The following is a 23926-nucleotide window of genomic DNA, read 5'->3' as shown; positions in this document are numbered from 1 at the left end:
CCTTGTACTCGGGGTGAGGTGATGCCAGCCCTAATCTCTCTCTTTTCTTTTCCCCTTTCAGAATCTGACACGGGAGCAAGCAGACTACTGCATCTCACACATGAAGCCCTATGTTGATGGCAAGGGCCGTGAACTCCCCTCTGCTTTTGACTACGTAGAATTTACCCGTTCTCTCTTTGTGAATTGATCCACAACCCCTAGTGTTAGCCACAGCCAAACACTGCTCGTCTTGCTGCCTCACTGCATGTCTGTCCATCTTTGTGCTCTTAAAGGAAAAAAAATTCAGACAGTGTTACTTCCAAATGTAACCTTAAACCTGCTTAGCTTGGGGATATTAGAGAAAACGGTGCTTCAATAAAATGTTGAGTCCAGTTGAAATGGCTGGATCAGTGTCAGGAGATATATGTGTAAAATTTGGGATTCCACCCTGTCTCCTATATGTCCTAAAACCGGCTTGCCCCAACCAGACCTAAAGGGGAAAAATTCTATAAAGCTGGCTTCACTTCATTCCTGTTTCCTCCCAATTTTCTGTATGCAAAAGATAAATAAATGATTCATCCCCCAAAAAAGCTTTTTTTCTTTTTTAATCATTAGCAAATGTTAGTCTTTATGTATATTATATCTGAGGAACACCCAAAAACTCAAGTATCTGCTCATAGGAGCAGAATTCTCCAAGCCTTGAACAGCATTCCTTGTGCCATGGGTAAGCAGTATAAAGGCCCTATGCGGCTCGCTTCTGCTCATCACTGCCACCTGGCAAAAGGGAAGCCTGGTGTCCTCAGCTGGCCACCTCAGTTGCCAATTGGTCCAAGTCTTCGGTTTCCCGGGGTGCTTGTTCTGTGAACTCTGTGCTCAGCTGCCATATCTTTACAACACCTTTGGCATCCCCAGCAGCCAGGAGATTAGTCTGTTGAAGATTGAATTCCAGACAGTATACTGGGCTTTCATCTGGGGTTTGCTTGATAGAAACTGTGGGCTTCTGGGAGCTCTTTCTGAGATCAAACAGCTGTATGTCCCCTTTAAGAAAAAGGTGAAAATGTAAACTCTTTGAGGACAGGAACTCTCTCACTTGGCTTTAAAGATGAGTCTGTTCTGAGTCAAAAAGGTAAGAAGCAATTTTCCTCTTTGCACCCTACCATCTAAAGCCAGGCTTCCAGAAACACAGACCCAGAATTAAAATCAACTAAAATTGCTATAGCTTTGACAATCTCATTCCATATTCTAATGAAGAAACGAGAACTTCAACCACCAGCCCTGGAGTCAGGAGGACCCGAGTTCAAATGTGGCCTCACACACAACACTCACTAGCTGTGTGACTCTGGGCAAGTCACTTAACCCCAAATCCCTCACCAAAAAAAAGAAAGAAATGAGAACTAAATTGTCTAGAAGTAAGCTGCTGTCTCTTTCCATGGGTGATTTAAAAGAGGAATGGGAGAAGGAGTTTATCCTAAACAATTAGGCTTCCTAAAACAAAGGAAAGCCTTCTTACCTTCCCCGGAGGCAGCAGCAAAGACCAAGGGACGGACAGGAGACCAGCGAACGCTAAACAAGTACTTGTGGGATAGCTGGAGAGACGTCAAGGGCTGGGCCTGCAGCATGGAATAGAGGTGGATGTGCCCATCTGTCCCAGCACTCAGAAACAAGTTCCTAGGGGAAAGAAGGGAGCAAGTCAGTCTACCCAGTGGGCCTTTGTCAATATACATACCCAAAAACCTGGTCTTCCGTACTAAAAGGCAGCAAAAATGCTAAACAACGCCAGTATGCTGGGCCTGTGTTTTATCTCCCAACATTTCCTAATGTACAAAAGATTACAAGACACCTTGCAAAGATAAATAACAATAAGCAGTATATGCTATATTAATATTCTCCGATATAAATGCTATTGAGTAGAACCCAAAGTGAGTACCATGGAAATTCAGGAAGCTGAAGAGCCATGGTGGGCAGCTAGGTAGCACAACGGATAGAGCACCTGGCCTGGAGTCAGAAAGACCCATGTTCCTGGGTTCCAATCTGACCTCAGGACACTTCCTAGCAATGTGACCCTGGGCAAGTCACTTAACCCTGTTTGCTTCAGTTTCCTCATCTGAAAAATGAGCTGGAGAAGGATATGGCGAACCACTCCAGTATCTGGTAAGAAAACCTCAACTGGGGTTGCAGACACAACTGAAAAAATAACTGAACTATAAACAGCCACAATAGCAGGTATTAGCATAGAAGTGGGACTTGACCTGAGCCCTGATGAGTGGGTAATATATGAAAAAAGAGGGGGGAAAAGTGATGTGAGCAAAGACATGGAAGCAAAAGGTAAAGCGTGCTCAAGTAGACTTTGGGTTCACATAAGGGAAGAGTGAACGCAGCCAAGATTTGAGAGGGCCTTTAATTAAAACTGAGTGGGTCACAGAATCATAGAGTCCATCTTCCTCATTTTATAGATGAGGAAATGAGGATAAGTGACTGACCCAAGCTGCTCAGTCATTCAGTCGTGCACACCTGGCCCAAGGTGCCACAGCAAATGTGTCTGAGCTGGACCCTCACTCAGATCTCCACCCCAAGCCCATGGCTCTGCACCACACTCTACATCCCCCTAATCTTTAGAAACATTATTCTATCTGAACCTGTACACACCAGCACTGTGAGGGGTTCATCTCTCTGTCTTTGTTTCTCCCTGTGTCTGACTCTCACACCATACTCCTGTATCTAAGATCCATGATGGCATTTGTTGAATCTTACAAGGTGATCTATTTTTGCTTGCTGATTCTCAAGGGAAATGATTGAGCTCTATTATGTCAGTGTCCTAAGACATTCAAATTAAGGAGAATATCAGCAGCTCAGTTTACTGTTTTGTTTACATTGGGCTAAGAATAGAAACATCAGTGTAGAAACTGATAAATCTAATCGGTAGACACCCTGTACACAACACACAAATACACATGTTATCCATGTGTCATGTATTGAAGTATAACTATGCCATACAAATCACGTAATTTCCCTTTGTGCTGTAATGATCAGCTTAAATCCTTTTGCCTATGACCTACAAGCCATTTCCTTAGCAAAAAATAAAATAAAATGTATCTTTAAAAAAAAAAAGATTATTCTGCTCGTCCACACAGAAGGGAGTAGGGGATCTGAATCATTAAAGGAAGCCTTTCCTAAGAAGGGAAAGAGGAATTCATCCACCAACCCCATTGAGCAAAAAGGAGTGACTTGCCAAAGGGCCCTTTGAACAAGCATTCTTAATTTGGGTCCTTGGACCCTTCTTTTGGCAGTCTGGTGAAGCCTATGAATCCCTTCTCAGAATAAAATAAAATACATAGCATCACAAAGAAAACCAATTATACTGCAGTTCAGTTATTGAAATATGGAAAAAAAAAGTTCCTGGACCTCAAGTTTAAGAACCCCTGCTCTAACCCAAGGCTTCTTAAACTTTTTCCACTCAAGACCCCTTTAGCGCTTCTTTTTTTTTTTTTTTTAAGGCAATTGGGGTTAAGTGTTTAGCGCTTCTTAAAACTGTGGGCCACAACCTACAATTTAAGAAGCTACGTACTTGCTTGGCTCTGAGGAACACCTGGACCTTACCTGTGGAAGGGTGAGCAGCTCACAGAGTAGATGGGGCCACCATGAGGAGAGAAGGTAAACTGGGCAGGCGCTCGGAGTGGCAGGGAGCTGGGCATTCGGGTAAGGGCTGCCACTTCCACTGCCGTCGAACATTTGAGTGGGAAGCCACCTTCGGTGCCCAGGATAAACAAGCTGGGGTCAAAGCTGGAGAAGGCTAGGGCGGTGACCCCTACCTCTGTTTCACCCCGGGTAGGCTACAGGAAGACAGCAATAGGAGGGTCAACCCCAAATCGCTCTGGCCAGCAGCAGCAAACACTACCCATCTCTCCATGTGAAGACATCAGAGAGCCAGAGGGACACCAGAGAGTGTCGAGGCCAGCCCCTTTCTTTGAAGGGATCTGGTTAAAGTTTTTACAGTTAGTATAAACCAGGGACCACAACTTCCTGACTATCAAGTTCAGTGTTCCCTCCACTAGACCATGTTTTAGACATGGCTTTGGAAGACAGAACTAGGACTAGACCTCCAACTTCCTTCCTTGTTGCTCAGAATTCGTCCTATAGCCCAACCCTGTTTTCCAAGGAGTCACCAGCCGGGTTAGGCCTCTGTGGGTTCAGACATGGGCAGGAGCCTATCTCTTCAGCCTCCACCCTCCTTTTCCTCCACTTGGTATTACCTGCTACTTCCCCAGTACCAATGGAAGCATTTCCCATAGTAGACTCCCCACCTCCTTAGTGTTTAGGCAAGCCGGAGAGGGTCACAGGCACTACCAGTTCTGATTGGGTCTTATATTTCATGGAGAGAAACTTCACACTAGGTCCATGAGGATGTCCTTGGTCCCTTTCCTCAAGCCTGGCCCCTCCATATCAGCCTTGGCCCCGCTCACCTTCTTCAGTTTTGTGTTTCGGGGGATCTGCTGGATGACTAGAGCAAAGCCTTCTGTCAACTGCAGCTGCCCTGAACCAACTGCCTGCCACAGCAGCACCTTCCCATCTGTGGAGACACTCAACAGCTGGAAGCGGTGGCTGTGCCGGGGTTCAGGCAGCCAGGCAACCTGTGCAGACCACAAGAGAAGGAAGAAACACAGCTGGAGATGGAGATGGCAGAGTGGGCAGAGGCCCAACAAGGAGCAGGGAATGGAAAGAGGCCACCTCAGTGGCACATAGGATCCTTGACTGAGGAAGTAGCTAACATCCTTTCCCCCACTTCCCAAGGGTTTGGTTCCCTTCCTTTTTCCCACTGTGCTAATGCAAAAATGAGGAAGAACCAGAGAGCTGAAGGACAGATCCACAGTGGCAGAGCCTGGCATTAGCACTGAGTGAAGGGGTTCTTAAGGGCTCTCAAGCCTAACTTCTCTGCCCTGGGTGCCTAGCGGACAGCATCCTCCAGGACAGAGCTGGGTTTCTGCGATCTCCGGAGGCAACCACAGTTGAGGTTTGTGAGCAAAGACACATGCTCACTAAAACCACACTACCCTCCAATCTATGTCCCCTTCCTTCATGAGAACGAAAATCACAAAATTAGAAGGGCTCATCTGGCCTAACCCAAACCTCAAACAGAAATCTCTAACATAAAATCTCTAAGCTTCTGTGTGAAGACTTCCAGGGATGGGAGAACCCAGTACTTCCTTAAGTAGTTCACTGAGCACTGGAGCAGTTCTGATTATTAGGATGTTTTTCCTCAGAGCCTAACCCTGCTTTCCTGTAATTTCTACCTAGTGTCCCCCTGGTTCTGCCCCCTAGGCCTTCAGTATGACCTCGACATCCTTCCGTGGGCATAGGTTAAAAAAGGTCACAAAACTCCATTCCACCCAGGAGATTATGCACTACTGACCTCCCTGTCAACTGCTCTAATGCCTCACCCATGACACAAGAGAAGGCAGAATGGGCCAGAGAGGACCACTCACCAAATCCATGCCAGGCTTCAACCTGGACCCCTCAGATCCCCACACGGAGTGCCCTATGATGGGCTATGTGAGGCTCCTTCTCCAAGGAGTTTTCTCATAACAGCGCCAGACCCCAGGGCAGGCAAACAGTGGCATGCTATGGATTCTATGCTAGCCAGAAGCCAGGACAACAGGAGACAGCTCAGTGACACTTGTGTCTAGACATTTCTAGTATAGGAACCTGGGCCAGAGGGTGGCGACTACGAAGCATCTGCAAGGAGGTGGAGACGGTTATGACAACGAAGAGCGATGAGATCACCGACCTAGTTATTAGTTAACGTCTACTCGTTTCCCAGTGATTTCATTCCTAGGAGGACGGGCTTTCACGTTTTGTTGGGTTAAGTGTGAGCCCGTGGACCACTTTCCTAACGAGGAGGTCAGAGAGATGCCACTTGCTCATTTGTACCACCTGTCTGCTCCCAGCCTGTTTCCTAGGGAATGCATGTAAGACACATGTGTAAAATACACTTAAGACACTTGAAGAGGAATCAGGGAGGAGCTAAGGCCCATCAGCTGCTGCTTCTGTTTCTTTAAAGGGAACCTCTATGCATCAGACATAACTCCACGTGTCTCCTGCAGCTGGGCCATGCTGACCTGATAGACGGGATCTGTGTGAGTGTCATCCGTCATTCCTGTTCTCCACAGCAAGGAGTCCTCAGGCCGGCTCATGTCCCAAACAAGCACCTCCCCACTATAGAGGCCACCTGAGGGAAAAGGAATGGGAATTTTGGCAAGACTACCCACACTCACACCCCCTCAATTTCCTGTTGCCTTCTAAGCCCCTTCCCCCATGCCACATTCTAAAACACACATAGAAGATAAACATGAAAACCACCCCATTTCCTGTGTGTAGTTCCACTGCTACCTTTCATGGTCCACATATCCTTCAAGACCCACCTCAAGTCTTAAGAGTGCTTCCTCTTTCTACTGTGGCCTCCACCAGCATCAGGCACATTCTAGCTTCCCTGATGAGCAGCCTTGGTGCAGACTGGCCCAGGGCTGGAATGCATGCCCTCTGCTCACCTTTGCCTCTTAAAATGCTTAGATGCTTTCAAGGCTAAGTTCAGGGGCCACCCTCTCCAAATTATCTTGTATTTCATTATCTGTATGTAAGTTCCTTGAAGATAAGACCATTTTTACTGTTCCTTGTCTTTATACCCTGAGCACATATTGCCTTGCATGGCACAGGCATTTGATAGTTATTGAATTGAACTAAATCCTCCACAACACCTAGCATGATGTTATGCCCACAGTAGTTTATCCATTTTTCCCACAGGCCCTTCTGTCTGCCCATTTTGAGGAGGAAGGGATAAGGACTTGGGAGGGTGGGAGCCACACTGGAAAAGAACAAAGTGTTGGTCATTAGGATAAGCAAGAAAAGCTAGAGTGGGGCTCACCTGCAATGTGAGAGGGCTGAGTTGGATGGAACGCTAAGCACATGACTGAGCTGGGCACCTCCACCACAGCAGAAGGTTGGCTGGGGTTCAGCCCCCGACGATCCAGGTTCCAGCTGCACACAAAAGACTTCTCAGTGCTCCAGTCACCATCATCTAAACTGATGGGGGAGGAAGAGGCAGAGAAATGGTGCTTCCTACCAGTTGTTCCCATTTGCTTATTAGAGGTTTCATATCAACTCCAGAGACTTGAGAAAGGACCTTCATCTTACAGCAGACACACATACCCTAGACAGGATTTTAAGCCTCAGTTTTCCCCACTCCTAGAAAGCAAGACTGGGTGGTCAAGACTATGTCCTCCCATTAAACAAATAATTTCAACATGTTAGCATTTTAGGATGTCAGGAGACAGAAGTCACTCAAAACATGCCAAGGGTAGGTAAATTCTATGGGGAACACTACTGCAATAAGCCAAGAACTCCTTTTGACCTTTAACTGATTTTCATTGATTTGAGATCCCTACACTGTCTCTATCCCAAGGAAATGGTGCATAGACATGCACATGCACCTGTCCTGCCTCCATCTATCACACACCAACAAGCTGTACCAACTCACAGATCAGGCTCCACTAACAGACAGACACAACACCCTCTGGTCACAAGGAAACAGCCCAGGGAGAACAGACAAAAAACAGAGCAGGCAGGACGGACAGTGAGCATATTGATCAGAGGTATTGATCAGTGCCCAAGGTACACAAGGGAGCATCATGGCAAAAATCAAGCCTCCTGATTCCCAGGACAGTATTCCTTCAAACACACTCTACTCATTTGCTTCCTCTGAAGTAGAATACCTTCAAAGTCAGTGGCTGGGACTTGTGGGCTGAACCAGGAATGGGGCAAAATAGGGGGGAACAAAGAACCTAATTTGGCTTCTGGTTCCAGGGCAATGATGCAATGTCCCTTGTCCTTATCCCTTATTCCTTGTCCACCTCCCCAAAATTCCTTGGGAAGACAGTGAGTTGATAGGCAACTGAGGTAAGAATCTTCCCTGGATTATAAATTCAGTTCCTCAGCAGCAGTAGGTTAACCCCGGGTAGCTCTGATTGTGATCAAATCAAATTAAAAGTCTCCCTAATCTCCCCTATTTCTCTAAATTTAAATCAAACTTTAGAGAGATATGAGAGGACACACCCAACCTGCTCCTTCATGGAGGTGAGAGGTCCAGCCAGAGAAATTACCCATTCATGTTTTTGGACTTTTTCGAGGTATTGATCAGTTGTGCTGATTTTTTTCCTTTTTTCTTTCTTTATCTTTAAAAAATATTATTTGCTATATGTGATGGCTCTCTGGGAGAGGGTGAGGGATATTGGGGAGAACTATGGTGATGTAAAAAACAAGACATTTATAAAAACTTATTTTTAGGCTAAGACTTAGCTCAAAAAATTAAAAAAAAACCCTCCAAGCAGCAGAGACATAAGCTGACCTAAGCTGTACAAATAAAAGCCCAGGGAGGAAGGTGTGAGAGCTACAGCCTCACCTGAGCTAAGAATCTTTGAAACTTCAGAGGAACTGTGAGTCCAGAACATGGGTTCAAAAGCCACCTCTGATACTTATGAGCTGTGGGCAACTCACTTAAACTCTCTGATCCTCAATTTTTAACCTGTAAAATGGGAATAATAGTATCTTCAATATCTCTTAAGGTAGTTTTGAGATAATGTATATAAAGTATATGAAGGTATTTGGCAAACTTTAAATTGCTATATAAATATCAGTTGTTTATTGTTGTATTTTATATAATTATTATAATGTATTTTATTATATTTTTAGGGCTTATAGTAATAAATGATAGGATATAACCCTAATCCATTAAAAATGAACAATGTTTTTAATAGAGCTCTCCGTAGCCATTATTCAAAATCTCCAAGTTACATGCAATAAATAGCTTTCAAAATATAGAGATCTAGCAGAGGAGGTCAATGTTATGTTAAAACAGGATGAGGTCGGTACATGTCATCTTGTCCTACCTGTTTCTGAAGTTGTGCCAAGGATGCTTTCAGCAAACCTACAGAGGATGAGCTAAACATCCCAATACTTTTACTCAACAACAAAAAAAACAGCTACTTTAATTACCTGTGCAATAAAACATTAAATATTAAAGAATACTAGCACGATGGCAACTTGTCCCAGGACCATTTCCATCTGAATCCCACTGAAGATGAAGTAGAAATAATGGTAATAATAGTAACAGCAGCAGCAACAACAGTAACAATAACCCACTAGGTCCTGGGGGCCAGGAAGATCCTTGTTCTGAGTAAACAGACCCCATCCCCTCTCCAATACTCTCTCACATCCCTGCTTTCTGACTGGCCTGGCCCAGCCTAGCAAATGGACAAGTTAAAAGGATCACAATGTATTCAAGCTGAAAGTGACACATACTGTTCAACATTTTTATCAGTGGTTTAAATGAAGACATAGATGGCATGCTTATCACCCATTGGTGATACACAAAATGATAAAGATGACCTATAGGGTAGCTGACAGAACTGGGATCCAAAAGAATTTCAGCAGCCTAGGATGATGGAGTGAATGTAATCAAAGGGATAAATACTCTCTCTTGCACTTGGGTTCAAAAAATCAGCTCTCCCAGTACAAAATGGATGAGATGTAGCAAGACGGTGGGTCACGTCAAAGTGCTGGTGGTTATACTGGCTCTAAGCCCAACACGTGTGACGCACCAGCCATGTGAGCTGCCTGAACTTTGGGGCAGTGTCCTCTATGAGGGAGGCTACAGTTCCACTGTGCTCCACCTGGAGCAGAACCCATCGGGAAGACTGTTTCAAGCTTGAGTGCCACGTTTTAGGAAGACCAAAGACAGGCCAAAACAAGTCCAGAGAAGAGTGAACAGAATGCTGAGGAAACTCAAAAGCATGCCATATAAGGATTAAGGAAAGGGACTAAGAAATCTTTAGCCTGGAGAAGAGATGATGAGAGAAGTTAGGATGGGCACATTCAAGTTTTTGGAGAGCTGTCAAGCGGAAAAGACTTACTCTGCTTGGCCCCTAACGGGGAGAACTTACTGGAACTACTGAATTTAGTACAATAGAAGGGAGAATTTTCAAACAGTTAGTGCTGTCCAAAAATGGAACGGACTACCTTATGAAATGGTGAATTCTTCACCAATGGAGGTGTTCACTGAAATCTGGTTTCTGATCCCACCAGCAGATGGGCTAGCGCCAAAAGTTCCCAACAACCTTTTAACTACTGAATTCAATGGTTCTATTCAGACCTCATTTTACTCAACCTCTCTGCAATTTTTAATGCTACTGACCATGCCCTTCCCCAGGCATTCTCTCCTCCCACAACTTCCATGCCACCGTTCTCTCCTGGTTTCCTTCCTGCAAGTCTGATGGCCTCTTCTGGAGCTCTGCCCCCCAAGTATGGGCATCCCCCAAGCCTCTTCCCTTGGCCTTCTCTCACTACGTGCTCTCCTTTGGTGAGCTCATCCACTCCCATGGGTTCAATTATTGTGTCTATGCAGATAAATCCAAAAACTATATATCCTACCTCCAATTCTCTCCTGACTCCAGTTCTTTATTATCAACTGTCCCTCCACTTGGATATCCTATTGTTGTTCAGTCATTTCAATCACGCGCAACTCTTCATGACCCCATTTGGGATTTTCTTTGCAAAGACACCGGAGTGGTTTGCCATTTCCTTCTCCAGTTCATTTTACAGATGAGGACACTGAGGCAAACAAGGTTAAGTGACTTGCCCAGAGTCACACAGCTAGTAAGTGTCTGAGGTCAGATTTGAACTCAGGAAGATGAGTCTTCCTGACTTCAGGCCTGGCACTCTATGCACTATGGCGCCACCTAGCTGCCCCTGGATGTCCTATATGCATCTTAAATTCAACATGTCCAAAATGGAATTCACAGTCCAAACTTCCCCAGTTCTGTTGATGAGATCAATAGCTTTCTAGTCTCTCAGGTTTCCAGCTTCATAGTCATCTCTGACTCTTCTCTCTCTAGTCAGTTTCTAAGTTTTGCCCAGCTTATCTCCATGATGCCAGGATACTGATGATATTGCTACCCACCTGCTGACACAGAGGTGATGGGCTCAGAGTACAGAATGAAATATACATTTTTGGACATAACCAATGCAGGAATCTGTTTTGTTAGATTATGCACGTTTGTTACAAGGGTTTAGTTTTTCTATTTTCTTTTGTTTTCAATGAGGGGAAGGGGAGAAAATAGATTTTTGTGCATTGAGAATAATAAAATAAGATCCAGAGTCCAGAAAGATAAAGTAATTTATCCAAGATCATAAAGCAGATCAGTGGCAGAGCTGAGGCTAGACCCTGCTTAAGCCCCAAATTAGTTTAAGCTCCAAATGTCCCCCTCACAGATACTCACCGACCATAGGAACATGCCACCACTGAGCCAGTGGCATTCCAGGAGACGCTGGTCACCTGCAGCTTCTGAGCCTGGGCCAGGGGGTAGCACAGGGTGTGCTGGCAGGTCACCTGCCAAACAAAAAAGTCACATGTTCCTTAGCCCAGGGGGATGAGGCATCTCTGTGCCCGAAGTGAAGCCCCTTCCAGATTGAAGAATGCAACCTTGCAAAGAAATACAGAGATTTTACAAGCCTGCTCCAAATGTTTCCCTGATATTTCTGCTCTGCACAAGAGAGAAAAACAGTCAAATAGTTAATGCATCTTCTATGCGGAACAAAGCAAAGTACTATGAAAGAAGTCCAAAAGTCCTCTAAACAACTAGGTCACCAAGTCAATGCACTAACACATCTTGCTTTTCCTCACTGAAGCCCATCACACTCTGCGGGCCCCTATTTTATGCACTATTCTAACCAGCTTAGAGATCTACTCAGCAGAAAGGCAGTATACTAAGTGAATGGAGAACTCCTGGCTGCAAGTCAGAAAGACTTGGGTTCAAGTCCCACAGCTGACAGTTTGGCTATGTGACCTTGGGCAAATCACTTAACCTCTCAAGGCTCAAGTCAAATCTCCTAGGCCATAAATTGAAGAAAAGGTGCCAATCTGTATTGGTATAGGAAAATCTTCATCCAGAAATTACTCATATCAATAAAATTCCAGGTCCAGTCCCTATCCTTAAATATTTATTAGCATTACTCCCTAGGGGGAGCAAATCAGAAACAGGAAGGCGGGCCACTGTAGCAAGCATGTAGCACACATGTAGCACTATTGCTACACTGTAGTTACAAAGAAATCTTCTCTAGCTACAAGTCAGACTAAATGATTCCTGAAATCCTAACCATCTTTTACAATCCTATGAGTGATAGATGGCATCTTGACAATAAGGTAAATCACAGAAAAATTGTAAAAAACAAAAGTAATTCCACCTTGGGGAACAAATGCAACATTTACTAAATACTTACTAAATGCCAGGCACTGTGCTAAATGCTGGGGATACAAAGAGAGGCAAAAATAAACCCTGCCCTCAAGGAGCTCACATTTACTGGGGGAGACAACATGAAGATACAGACAGATTAAATTGAAGGCAATCACAGAGGGAAGGCACCAGCATTAAGAGGGAACTGGAAGAGCCTCTTACAAAAAGTAGGACTTGAGCTGAGATGTTAATGAAGCCAGAAAAACAAGGAAGGGGACCAAGAGGAAGTTGTTGTTGTCGTTGTTTGTCCATTGTTCTCCAAGAGGACCATGACATCAGGGAGGTGATGCCATGACATGTAAGTGAATTGGATTGAAGTGAGGGAGGGCTGGGCAAAGTCGCCAGCCTCACCTTCTCCTCCAGAGCTATCTGGGCCCAACGGCTGATAATTGATCAGGATGACTGGAGATGGCCCAGGATGCAGTGGGAGAACTTGGCCTTCCCAAGCTAAGGTCTTTAACAGGTCTCAGTTTGTCTGAGGCTACACCCATTCGGTGATTAAGGTTGGGTAAATGGGACAGCCAGGGAAAAAGGCAGAGCTGGGACATGTAGTATTGTGTGTGAAGAAAAGCAAGAAGACTGAGGTCACTAGGTCACAGAGTACAAAGGGGGGAGGAAAGTGTAAAGAAGACTAGAAGAGTAGGAAAGAGCCAGTTGTGAAGGGCTTTAAAAGCCAACAGAGAATTTTATATTTGATCCTGGAGGTAATAGGGAGCCACTGGAGTTTACTGAGTAGGAGATGGCACAGTCAGACCTCTGCTTGAGGATGACCACTTTGACAGCTGAGGGGAGGGTGGCCTGGAGTGGGGGGAGGCTGGAGGTAGGGAGAACAACCAGCAGCCTATTGCAACAGTCCAGGCTCGAGGTGATGAAGGCTGGCACCAGGGTAGGGACAGTCTCAGGAAAGGAAAGGAGAGCTTCGAGAGATGTTATGATGGTAGCAACGACAAGACTCTAATGAAACAACCAAAAAGTGGAAGGCTTGGAGGGAGAAGGGAAGGAGTCCCCTAACCCTTCAGATCTATAAGTAAGGAAAACATTTAGGGCCAAAAAAGAGAGGCTAAGAGAAGATAAAATGGCCAATTTTGATCATATAAAATTTTAAAAGTGTTTACACAAACAATAGCAATGCAGTTAAAATTAGAAAGGAAACAGGTAACAAGGAAAAACTTTTTGCAGCAAGTTTCTCTGACAAAGGTCTCATTTCTAAGATAAATAAGGAACTGATTCAAATTTATAAGAATCACAGCCGTTGCCCAGTTAATGGTTAAAGAATATGAAGTTTCTAAAGAAAAAATCCAATCTATCAATAACCATGTGTAAAAATATTACTAATCACTAATAATTAGAGAAATGCAAATTAAAGTCACTCCTCATACCTGTCAGCTTGGCAGATATGACAAAAAAGGAAAATGACAAATGTTGGAGGACTTACTAGGAACAGGCACACTAATGTATTGTTAATATAGCTATGTGGTTCAATGGAATGCCAGACCTAAAGTCAGGAAGTCCTTAATTCAAATCCTGCCTCAGATACCTACTAGCCATGTGACCCTGGGCAAATGACTTAACTTGTCTGCATCTACAGAGATCATAATAGCATGTCTCAGGGTTATCATGAAGATAAAGTGAGCTAACATGCAAAAAGTGCTTTGCAAATCTTAAAGCACTTCTAGGGCTGTATCCCAAAGAGACCAGAAAAATGGGAAAAGGACCCACATGTACAAAAATATTTATAGTAGCTCTTTTTGTGGTGGCAAAGAATTGGAAATTGAGGGCATGCTCATCAATTGGGGAATGACTGAACAAGTTGTGGTATATGAATGTAATGGAATTCTATTGTGCTGTAAGAAATGATGAGCAGGCAGACTTCAGAAAAACCTGGAAAGACTTGTATGGACTGATGCTAAGCAAAGTGAGCAGAACCAGGAGAACGTTGTACACAGTAACAGCCACCTTGTGCAATGACTAACTTTGATAGACTTAGCCCTTCTCAGGAATGCAAGGATCTGGGGAAGCTAGGTGGCGGAGTGGATAGAGCACCGGCCCTGAAGTCAGGAGGACCTGAGTTCAAATCTAGCCTCAGACCAAACACTTGACACTTACTAGCTGTGTGACCCTGGGCAAGTCACTTAACCACAATTGCTTAAAAAAAAGAAAAAAGAAAAAGAAAAAAGGAATGCAAGGATCTAAGACACCTCTAAAAGTCTCATGATGGAAAATGCTGTCCACATCCAAAGAAAGAACTATGGAGTTTCAATGAAGATCAAAGCGTACCATTTGCTCTTTTTTTTCTTCCATTTTGTTTCATTTCCTCTTTCTATTGGTTCTAATTCTTCCTTATACAACATGACTAATGTGAAAATGTGATTAATAGGAATGTATATGTATAGCCTATATCAGATTGCGTGCCATATTGGAGAGGGAGGTAGGGAGGAAAGAAAAATTTAAAACTCAAAAGCTTATAGAAGTGATTGTTAATAACTCAAAATAAATAAATTTTTAAAAAGCCTTAAAGTACTATATAAATGCTAGTTACTGTTATTAATATAAGTAATAATTAAATGGTAGTGCATATTATGATTCTATTTATACAGTTATATATTTTAATTATATTATTATATTATGTTATGCCATAATATATTACATCATATGTCATATCATCACATCACATACCACATCATATTATATCATATCATATTAACTCATATCATATCATATATTATTACATTATATTATATTACCTTATATTATATTACATTACATTATATTACATTATATTATATTTGATAAGGATGAGAATGATGATGACAGAGCTGTGAAATGGTACAGCCATTCTGGACAGCAATTTGGAATTATACTCAAAAAGTCATTAAACTGTTATACAATGATACCACTACTAGGCCTATACCCAAAGAAATTTAAAAATGATGAAAAGACCCATATATACAAAAATATTTACAGTAGCTCTTTTCATAATAGGAAAGACCTAGAAATTAAAGGCATGTCCACTTAATTGGGAACAGTTAAACAAATTATGGTATGTGAATGTAATGGAACACTGCTATGCCATGAGACATGAAGAAATTGAAAGTTTCTGGGGAAACTGAAAAGATCTCTATGAAATGATGTGTACTGAAGTGAGCAGAATTAGGAGAACAAGTTATACAATGAAAATATTACAAAGAAAAACTACTTTAAGAGATTTTAGATCTCTGATGAAGGCACTGATGAATCATGCTTCCAGAGACCAAAGAGAAGTGATGAACTTTTAATTTAGAGTGAGACATATATTTCTGCACATAGCCAATGTGGGAATTTGTTTTGTTTGACAATGCATATTTGTTATAAGAGTTTCCTTTTTCTTTTTTTATTGTTCATCTGAGGGAGGGGTGAGTGGAAGAGGAAAATAATGTTTGTTAATTGGAAAAATTTTAATTAAATGGGGGGTAGAAGAAACAAATTAAATGCTAAAAATAAATCAAGGGCCCTCTGAGATTTACATGCATGCATGTTCGCGCATATACACACACACAAGCAAACATTAATTCCTCTTTAAGGAAAAAAAATCCCAAGGAAATAACCAAAGCATGTGGGGGTAGAAGGTTAGTCTGTTTGTTTCTGGGGGAAGTCAGTAAAGGGAAGGAGTCTACTGGAAGATACTCTTCACAATAGCACAAATCTAGAAGAATCACACATGCTGAACAATAGAATGAAACAAATTCATGGGGAAAAATACGGTTTTTAAAAAGCAGATGAAAATTCAAAAAGCAAATGCAAAACTCCAAAAGCACAATGATCGAGCACCATTTAGCTTAGGGACAAACAGCCTTGTATACTTCAGCATCTACAAGGTATGGTCCAACAATGGATGTTTCACAAAGATGACCGTGAATTTTTAAGGAAGTATTATTTTTGAAGAATTCAGTGAGACTTGGGGAGACTTGTATGAAGTAAGCAGAGCCAGGAGAATCATTTACATACTGACCACAATAAAGTGTAGGAAAAGAACAGTGAAAGCCTTCAGAGCTCTCAATCAATACATTGAGTAGTAAGGACTTCAAAAGACTGAAAGTGAAGCCCATCCTCAGTTTCTGGCAGAGAGGAAGATGTTGGATTATACTTGCAGAATGAGGCATACAATTTCAAACACGGCCAATATGTTCATTTGTTTCACTAAACTGTATTTATTTCTTATAAGAGAGGGTTCTTTTGGGGGAGAAGGAAAGTCATTGGGAAGTGAAAGTGATGTAAAAAATAGAGCATCACACCAGTCCCTGGTCTGTCCGCGCTGGCTCCATAAAGCTCCAGATGCTCCCTCTTCTCACCCCGGTACTGTCTGTGTATGTGTGTGTTTGGGGCGGGGGGAGGTGTGATAGACACAGTTGATAAGTCTACTTCACAATCTTGATGAGGACCTTGTTTAAGGAGGATTGGAGAAAGCACAGGGGGGACTCAGAGATGACAACAGCAACATGACAAGAAGTTCTCAGCCTGTACCACAGGATTTTCAGGCTTGCAAGGAGGTAGCATGCATTGGGGCAGAGGGAGGACACCATCAGAGAAAAGCAGCACATTATAAATGAAGCCAGTACGTTTTCCAGAAAAACAAAAATCTTATGGATTCAAAATTGATTAAACAATGTATACAGATGAATGCAGAGTAAGAAATGAAATAGGATTATATTAACAGATCCCATATCCAAGATTCACCTACCTCCAGTGGCCCTCACTCCCCTACAAAGTTGTGGACTTCCAACCCAGAACAAGCTAAGGAAATTTTCCAGATCACTGTATCTCAAGTCTCAGTATGAAGAACCAAGCTAGGCCTGAGCACAAACTAGATGATGAATCTTTTCTCCTTCACTTAAGCCCCATCAGAGAAAGAAAGGACAAAGAACATAGTATTTGCAATAATTTCTCTTATACACTCAAAGATTGGGTCCCTAGTCTCATAACACTAATTAATGTGTCCTTGAATTTATCAATACCTGTGTCATGCTACTAGATAGGATGATGCGCACCCCCAAAGATCTTTCCTAATCATGATCTTAGTAACATCTTAGATGAAAGTCTGAACATAGCAGGAATTGGGTTTAAATTTAAATTTTAAAAATTAAATTTTTTTGTGGAAATAATGTAGCCATATACACAGAAGAGGCTGCAGAGTAAAGACCTGGCAGTACCTGTTAGCAGCTTCTCTTGGAAATTCTTAAAATCACTATGAAAATCAGATACTGGCCTCAGGGACTTGTCAATCTCTGTGACTTAGTTTTAAGTTGTGGATATATTTAAAATAAGCCCTTTTCTGTTTTAGTTGGTTTACTGACATCTTTTTTCGACTCTCTTGACTCAAAGATGTATTTCTCATTAATATGCAAGTAGGCTATTTTCTCCTTTGCCATACTAGCAGAGTTCATCATACATAGTCTAATCCCATCAACCCCTTAACTGCCAATGTAAGATATCATAGTATCTCATGGAAATTTGGAGGAGGAGGGAAATATCCCAGATTTTCGGGAATTGATGTAGCATATTTAATTCTGTCCATTAAATGCATATGATGTACAAACAAATTCTAAAACCTATAATTTATAATTCTGACCTCAAAGCCTCAGTGCAAACTTATACCACAATTGATAAAGGTAAATCACTATTTCTAATTGACAACAAAGTTGGAATCTCACAAGCAGAAGAATATGCTGTATAAATTACAAAGCTAGGCTGATTTTAAAATTATGTACAAACAGGAAAAGGAAAATCTAGATCAAAAGGAGAAGATCTGTGCCTTCATGATAAGCCAAGAGAAAATCCCACTGAGAATCACTGTACATCAGTGTTGTCTTCCATGTTCAAAGATGATTGAAATCTTCAATAAAAAATGTTTACCAAAAATAGAACATCAATAAAACATTTTTAAAAAGAGGTGACATTCTGTGTTATATTCTCCATTTAAGTAGGGAGGGAAATGTGTGACATATTTTAGAAAACTTTTCACTCCAAATGGTAAAAATAAAATAAATTTTGTTGCTTAAGGCTAGACAGAAAACTTGCAATCCAGAAAGAAAAGTAATCCCACAGGACCCAAACAGCAGAAGAATTAGTAAAGCAAACATGGTCATCTTCAAATTATTTCAATGAATATTTTTATATTTGCAGTCAAGTGTCTTTATTAAACTGAGTTCTTCCCCTCAGTCACCCTGGGAAGGTAAGCCAAGATTAGAGACAAAGAATTGAATGGAAAGCCCACTTCCTTGCCCAGAACTGAGGGGAAAAAATATCATTCAAACTTCCCTGGGTCTCAGGTTCTCAGAATTCTTTAGGGCCAGATAACCATTTTCACTAAATAACAATTGTAAGATCTAGAGGCTTGCAGAAGTTCTAATGGGAAGACCTCAAAGCAGGAAATAAAACTGGGAGGAGATAAAGAGGCCTTGGAATTTTCAGAGAATATGGGGAACCCAATAGCCATCTTTGTTCCCCATCCCTCCATACCGTCTGCTGCTGCTCTGTCCAGTTCACCTCGAAGCCATCAAATGCATGGCTCTGCCAATTCTTATCCAGCTCACGGATGATAAGATTTTCTACCCGGTAAAGGAAGGAGGCCAGCCCAGGGAGATCTTGCTGAGATGTATAGCGTAGGGCCACAGGAGAAGGTGGGTCAGTTTGCACCTCTGCATCAACCTGTTCGCGGGCTTGGCAGGCATCTTCTGAAGTGGAAATGCTGACAGTCTGGCAACTTTTCTAGGGAAGAGGAATAAGGAAGAACATCATAATCAGGGAAGATCTATCCTCAAAGCATGATGAATGGGATGGATACAGAGAAGCACAAACTGATCTACATGAACTGATGCAGAGTGAAGCAATCAGGGCTGAGAAAACAATCTATACAATGATTGCAAAAATGAAAATAGAATGAACCACCACACACACACACACACACACACACAATCATAAGTGAATGTTGAAAAATTATAAAGAACATGCATGGCTCAAAAGAAGAGACAAGAGAAAACAGTCCCATTCCACACCTTTGCAGAGGTGGGAGGTCCACAAATGCTGCACATTGTACCTATTCTCAGACCTTTCAATGTATGAATCAGTAATACTGATTTTTTTTCTCCTTATTCTTTTTTGTCTTTAAAAAAATACTATTTGTTTTATGGAATGACTCACTGGGAGGAGAGAGGCAGACAGATGCTGGAGGAAACTGTGGTGACTAATGAAAAAAGACATTAACAAAAACTTATTTTTAAAAAAAGAATCATAGTATTTTAGAGTTGAAAAGGACCTTTGAAATCATCTAGTCCAAACCTATTTTTTTCTGCTTTTTTTTTGTTTTTTCTTTCTTGTGGTTTTTCCCTTTTGTTCTGATTCTTCTTTCACAACATGACTAATGTGTGAATATGTTTAATATGATTGATCTATATCAGATTGCTTGCTGTCTTGGGGAGGGAGGGGGAGGGAGAAAAATTTGGAGCTCAAAATCTTATAAAAATGAATGTTGAAAACTATATTGACATGTAATTGGAAAAAAATAAAATACTATTAAGTATTTTTTAAAAATCCAAAATGAAAAGTCCAAGAAATATTATAACCTAAATCCACAGCTCCCAGGTCAAGGAAAAAATACCTCAAGAAGCCAAAAGAAAGAATTAAAGTACTAAGGAGTCACAATCAGGTCACACACAATTTAGTAGCCACCATTGAAAAGAAACATAGAACTTGGACTACAACACTCTAAGAGGCAAAGGATCTAGGCTTATAACCAAGAATAACTTACTCAGAAAAACTGAGTATAATTCTGCAGGGGGAAAATTGGACTTTTAACAAAATAGAGGACTTCCAAGCACTCCCAATGAAAAGACCAGAGCTATAGAGAAACTCTGAAGTAGAAACACAGGAGTAAAGAGAAATATAAAAAGGCAAACATCAGAAATCATAAGGAACTAAACAAGAATAAACTGTTTTACATTCTTATATGGGTAAATGATACATGTACGTTCTCAGAACTTTATCATCACCAGGGGCCACAGAAGGAGTCTAACTAATTAGACAGAGGGCCTGAGTGGGACTCTGTTGTGTTTGGATAATCTCAAACTAAGAAGGGAATGGGTGGGGAAAAGAAATGTACTAGAAGAGTGAAGAATGGAAATGAAGAATGGCGGAAATTATCTTACATAAATGGGAGTGCACAAAGTGTAGTTTATACAACAAAAAGGGAGCAGTAGAATAGGAGCAGATGACACCTTGAACCTCACTCACATCTAAATTGGTTAAAGGATGGATGAATACACGTACATTCATAAATGGGCATATAAATATATCCTGCTCAGCAGGAAAATGGGAAGGAAAAGAGTTAAGGGGGGGGAATAGGGAAAGTAGATTAAGGGATACATTAGTCAGAAGTAAAAAGAGACTCTTAAAGAGGAGGCAGGAGGAAAAAAAGAAGTATAAGAGAATAGGATGAAGGTAAATACATAGTTAGCAATCATAACTGTGAATGTGAATGGAATGAACTCACCCACAAAAAGGAAAAAGATAGCAGACTAGATTACAAATTAGAATCCAATATGTTGTTTACAAGAAATACACTTGAAACAGAAAGTTATACATAGAATTAAAATAAGGAGCTAGAGCAGAATCCATCACACTTCAGCTTACGTAAAAAAGACAGGAGTAGCAATCATAGTCTCAGACAAAACAGAATGAAAAATAGACCTAATTAAAAGAGATAAGCAAAAAAAAGTTGTTTTGTTTTGTTTTTTGGCAAGGCAATCAGGGTTAAGTGACTTGCCCAGGGTCACACAAAGCTAGTATCAAATGTCTATGGCCAAATTTGAACTGAAGTCCTCCTGACTCCAGGGACAGTGCTTTATCCACTGCGCCACCTAGCTGCCCCAAAAACCTACATTTTGCTAAAAGGTACCATAGACAATAAACTTATATCAATACTGAACTTAAAAGTACCAAATGAGGGGCAGGTAGGAGGCACAGTGGATAGAGGACTGGCCCTGGAGTCAGGAAGATCTGAGTTCAAATCCAGTCTCAGACCAGACACTTGACATTTACTAGCTGTGTGACCCTGGGCAAATCACTTAACCCCAATTGCCTCACAAAGAAAAAAATAAATAGGTAAAAGTAACAAATGGTGTGGCATTTTTTTAAGGGAATATTAAATGAGTTACAAGAAGAAATATGCAATATATAGGTATATTAGTGGGAGACCTCAATTTACCCCTCTCAGATCTAGATAAATGGAATCAAAAAATAAACAAGAAAGAAGTTAAGGACCAGAACAGAATTTTAGAAAAGTTAGATATGCTAGATTTCTGAAGAATATTGAATGGGAATAGAAATAAATATACCTATTTCTCAAATATGCATGGCACATTCACAAAAATTGACCATGTATTAGGGCATTAAAACCTCACAAATGCAGAAAAGCAAAAATAGTCAATCAACTTTTATTGACCATAATGAAATAGAAATTATATTAAATAAAAGGTCTTTGAAGCAAAAGACCCTTTGGAAACTAAATAACTTAATCCTAAGGAATGGGTAGGGCATAGAAACAATTAATAATTTCATTAAAGACAATGACAAAAATGAGACAATCTAACAAAATTTGTATGTGGCTAAAGCAACAATTAGAGGAAAATTTAAATTTCTAAACTCTTTCATCAATTAAAGAGAGAGAAAGCAGATCAACAAATTGGGCATGCAACTAAAAAAGTCTAAAAAACTAACAAATCAAAACTCCCCAATTAAACATCAAAATAGAAAACCTGAAAATAAAAGAGGAGGTTAACAAAATTGAAAGTAAAAATTAATGAATTAATTTTTGATTAATTGATTAAATTAATAAATAAAACTAGGTGCTAATTTTTGGGGGGGGAAAGCAAAAAAATAAAATAGAGAAATCATTAGTTAATTTGATTAAGAAAAATAAAGAAAAAAGGCAAATTACCAGTATAAAAAAATGAAAAATAAATTCCAACTAATGAAGAAATAAAGAGCTATTTAGGAGTTATTTTGCCCAACTATATAGCAATAAACCTGACAGTGTAAGTGAAATATATGAATATTTACAAAAACATAAATTACCCAAATTAATGGAACAGGAAATATAATACTTAAATAGAAATATTTTAGAAAAAGAAATCTACCCTATCTTAGAAAAAAGAAATTGAATAATCCATGAATGAAATCCCAAAGGACCACAGGACCAGGTGGATTCACAAGTGAATTCTACTCAACACTGGAACAATTAATTCCAATACTACATAAACTGTTTGAAAAAATAAGCAAATAAGAAATCCTACAAAATTCCTTCTATGACATAAGTGAAAAACTATAGACCAATTTCCTTAATGAATATTCATGTGAAAAATTTAAACAAAACATTCACAAGCAGCCTAGAGCAATATACCACAAAGATCATATATATACTATGACCAGACTGGATTTATACCAGGAATGCAGAGGTGGTTCAATATTAGGAAAATTATGAGCATAATTGACCATATTAACAACAAGATCAACAAAAAGCACAATTATTTCAATAGATATAAAAAAAGCTTTAGACAAAATACAACATCCATTCCTGTTAAATACACACACACACACACACACACACACGAAAGCATAGGAATAAATGGAACTTTCCTTAAAATGGTAACTTGTTATTTTGTTGTATTTGACTCTTTATGACCCCATTTGGAGTTTTCTTGGCAAAGGTACTGGAGTGGTTTGCCATTTCCTTCTCCAGCTCATTTTAGAGATGAAGAACTGAGGCAAACAGGGTTATAAGTGATTTACCCAGCATCACACAGCTAATAAGAATCTGAGGTGGGATTTGAACTCAGGAAGATGAGTCTTCCTGACTTCAGGTCTGTCACTCTATCTACTGTGCCACCTAGCTGCTCTAAACCAAGGGCAAGTATTACTATAATGGGGGTAAGCTATGAACTTTTCAAATATCAGGGGTGAAGAAAGAATATCCACTATCATGATTACTATTCAGTATAATGCTAGAAATGCTAACTAAAACAAGAAAAAGAAATTAAAGGAATAAGCAAAGCAAAGAAAAAAGACAACTATCACCTTTCACAAATGACATGATGGTTTACTTAAAGAACTTTAATGAGTCAACTAAAAGATAAACTGATACAATTAACAACTTCAGCAAAGTTGAGGATATAAAATAAACCCACACAAATAATCAGCATGTCTGTATGTTAGCAAGAAGACAAAGAAAGAGAATTCCATTTAAAATTACAGATATTATAAAATACTTGGCAGTCTACCTGCCAAGACACACACAGGAACTGTGTGAACACACAACTGTGTGAACAAAAGAAATACTCTTTACATAAATAAAGGCAGATCTAAATAATTGGAGAAATATTCTTCATGGTTAGGCTGAGCCAATAAAATCAAAATGACAAAACTACATAAATTAATTTACCTATTTAATGTCACACCAATCAAACTACCAAAAAAATTACTTTATAGGGTAGAAAGAATAATAACAAAATTGATCAGGTCAGGGCGGGGGGGGGGGGAACGGGACTGGATGGTGCAGTAGATAAAGCATAGGCCCTGGA

The 23926-nt window shown here is 40.6% G+C and overlaps 2 protein-coding genes across 8 annotated transcripts in view; one reads left to right on the top strand and one right to left on the bottom strand.

Annotated features, from left to right (window-relative positions):
• The window catches only part of SPTAN1 (spectrin alpha, non-erythrocytic 1), a 61747-nt gene extending 61178 nt beyond the window's left edge, over nt 1-569 (top strand). For all 7 annotated transcript variants that reach the window (XM_027869320.1, XM_027869319.1, XM_027869318.1 and 4 more), the window contains one exon: nt 62-569. In XM_027869320.1, the coding sequence (XP_027725121.1) occupies nt 62-187 (126 nt within the window). In that variant the 3' untranslated portion in view covers nt 188-569. The remainder of the gene's footprint in view (nt 1-61) is intronic.
• The window catches only part of WDR34 (WD repeat domain 34), a 30280-nt gene continuing 6920 nt past the window's right edge, over nt 567-23926 (bottom strand). Inside the window, exons 2-9 of the mRNA XM_027869322.1 lie at nt 18813-19061; nt 11304-11413; nt 6896-7053; nt 6093-6202; nt 4440-4607; nt 3577-3809; nt 1490-1647; nt 567-1017 (exon numbers count right to left, since the gene is read on the bottom strand). Of these exons, the coding sequence (XP_027725123.1) occupies nt 779-1017; nt 1490-1647; nt 3577-3809; nt 4440-4607; nt 6093-6202; nt 6896-7053; nt 11304-11413; nt 18813-19061 (1425 nt within the window). The 3' untranslated portion in view covers nt 567-778. The remainder of the gene's footprint in view (nt 1018-1489; nt 1648-3576; nt 3810-4439; nt 4608-6092; nt 6203-6895; nt 7054-11303; nt 11414-18812; nt 19062-23926) is intronic.

The sequence above is a fragment of the Vombatus ursinus genome, unplaced genomic scaffold (genome assembly GCF_900497805.2).
Source record: "Vombatus ursinus unplaced genomic scaffold, bare-nosed wombat genome assembly UNPS02014793.1, whole genome shotgun sequence".
In the NCBI taxonomy this organism is placed as follows: domain Eukaryota; kingdom Metazoa; phylum Chordata; class Mammalia; order Diprotodontia; family Vombatidae; genus Vombatus; species Vombatus ursinus.
Note: the sequence above shows the minus strand (reverse complement) of the source record. Positions and strands in the feature narration are given on the sequence as shown.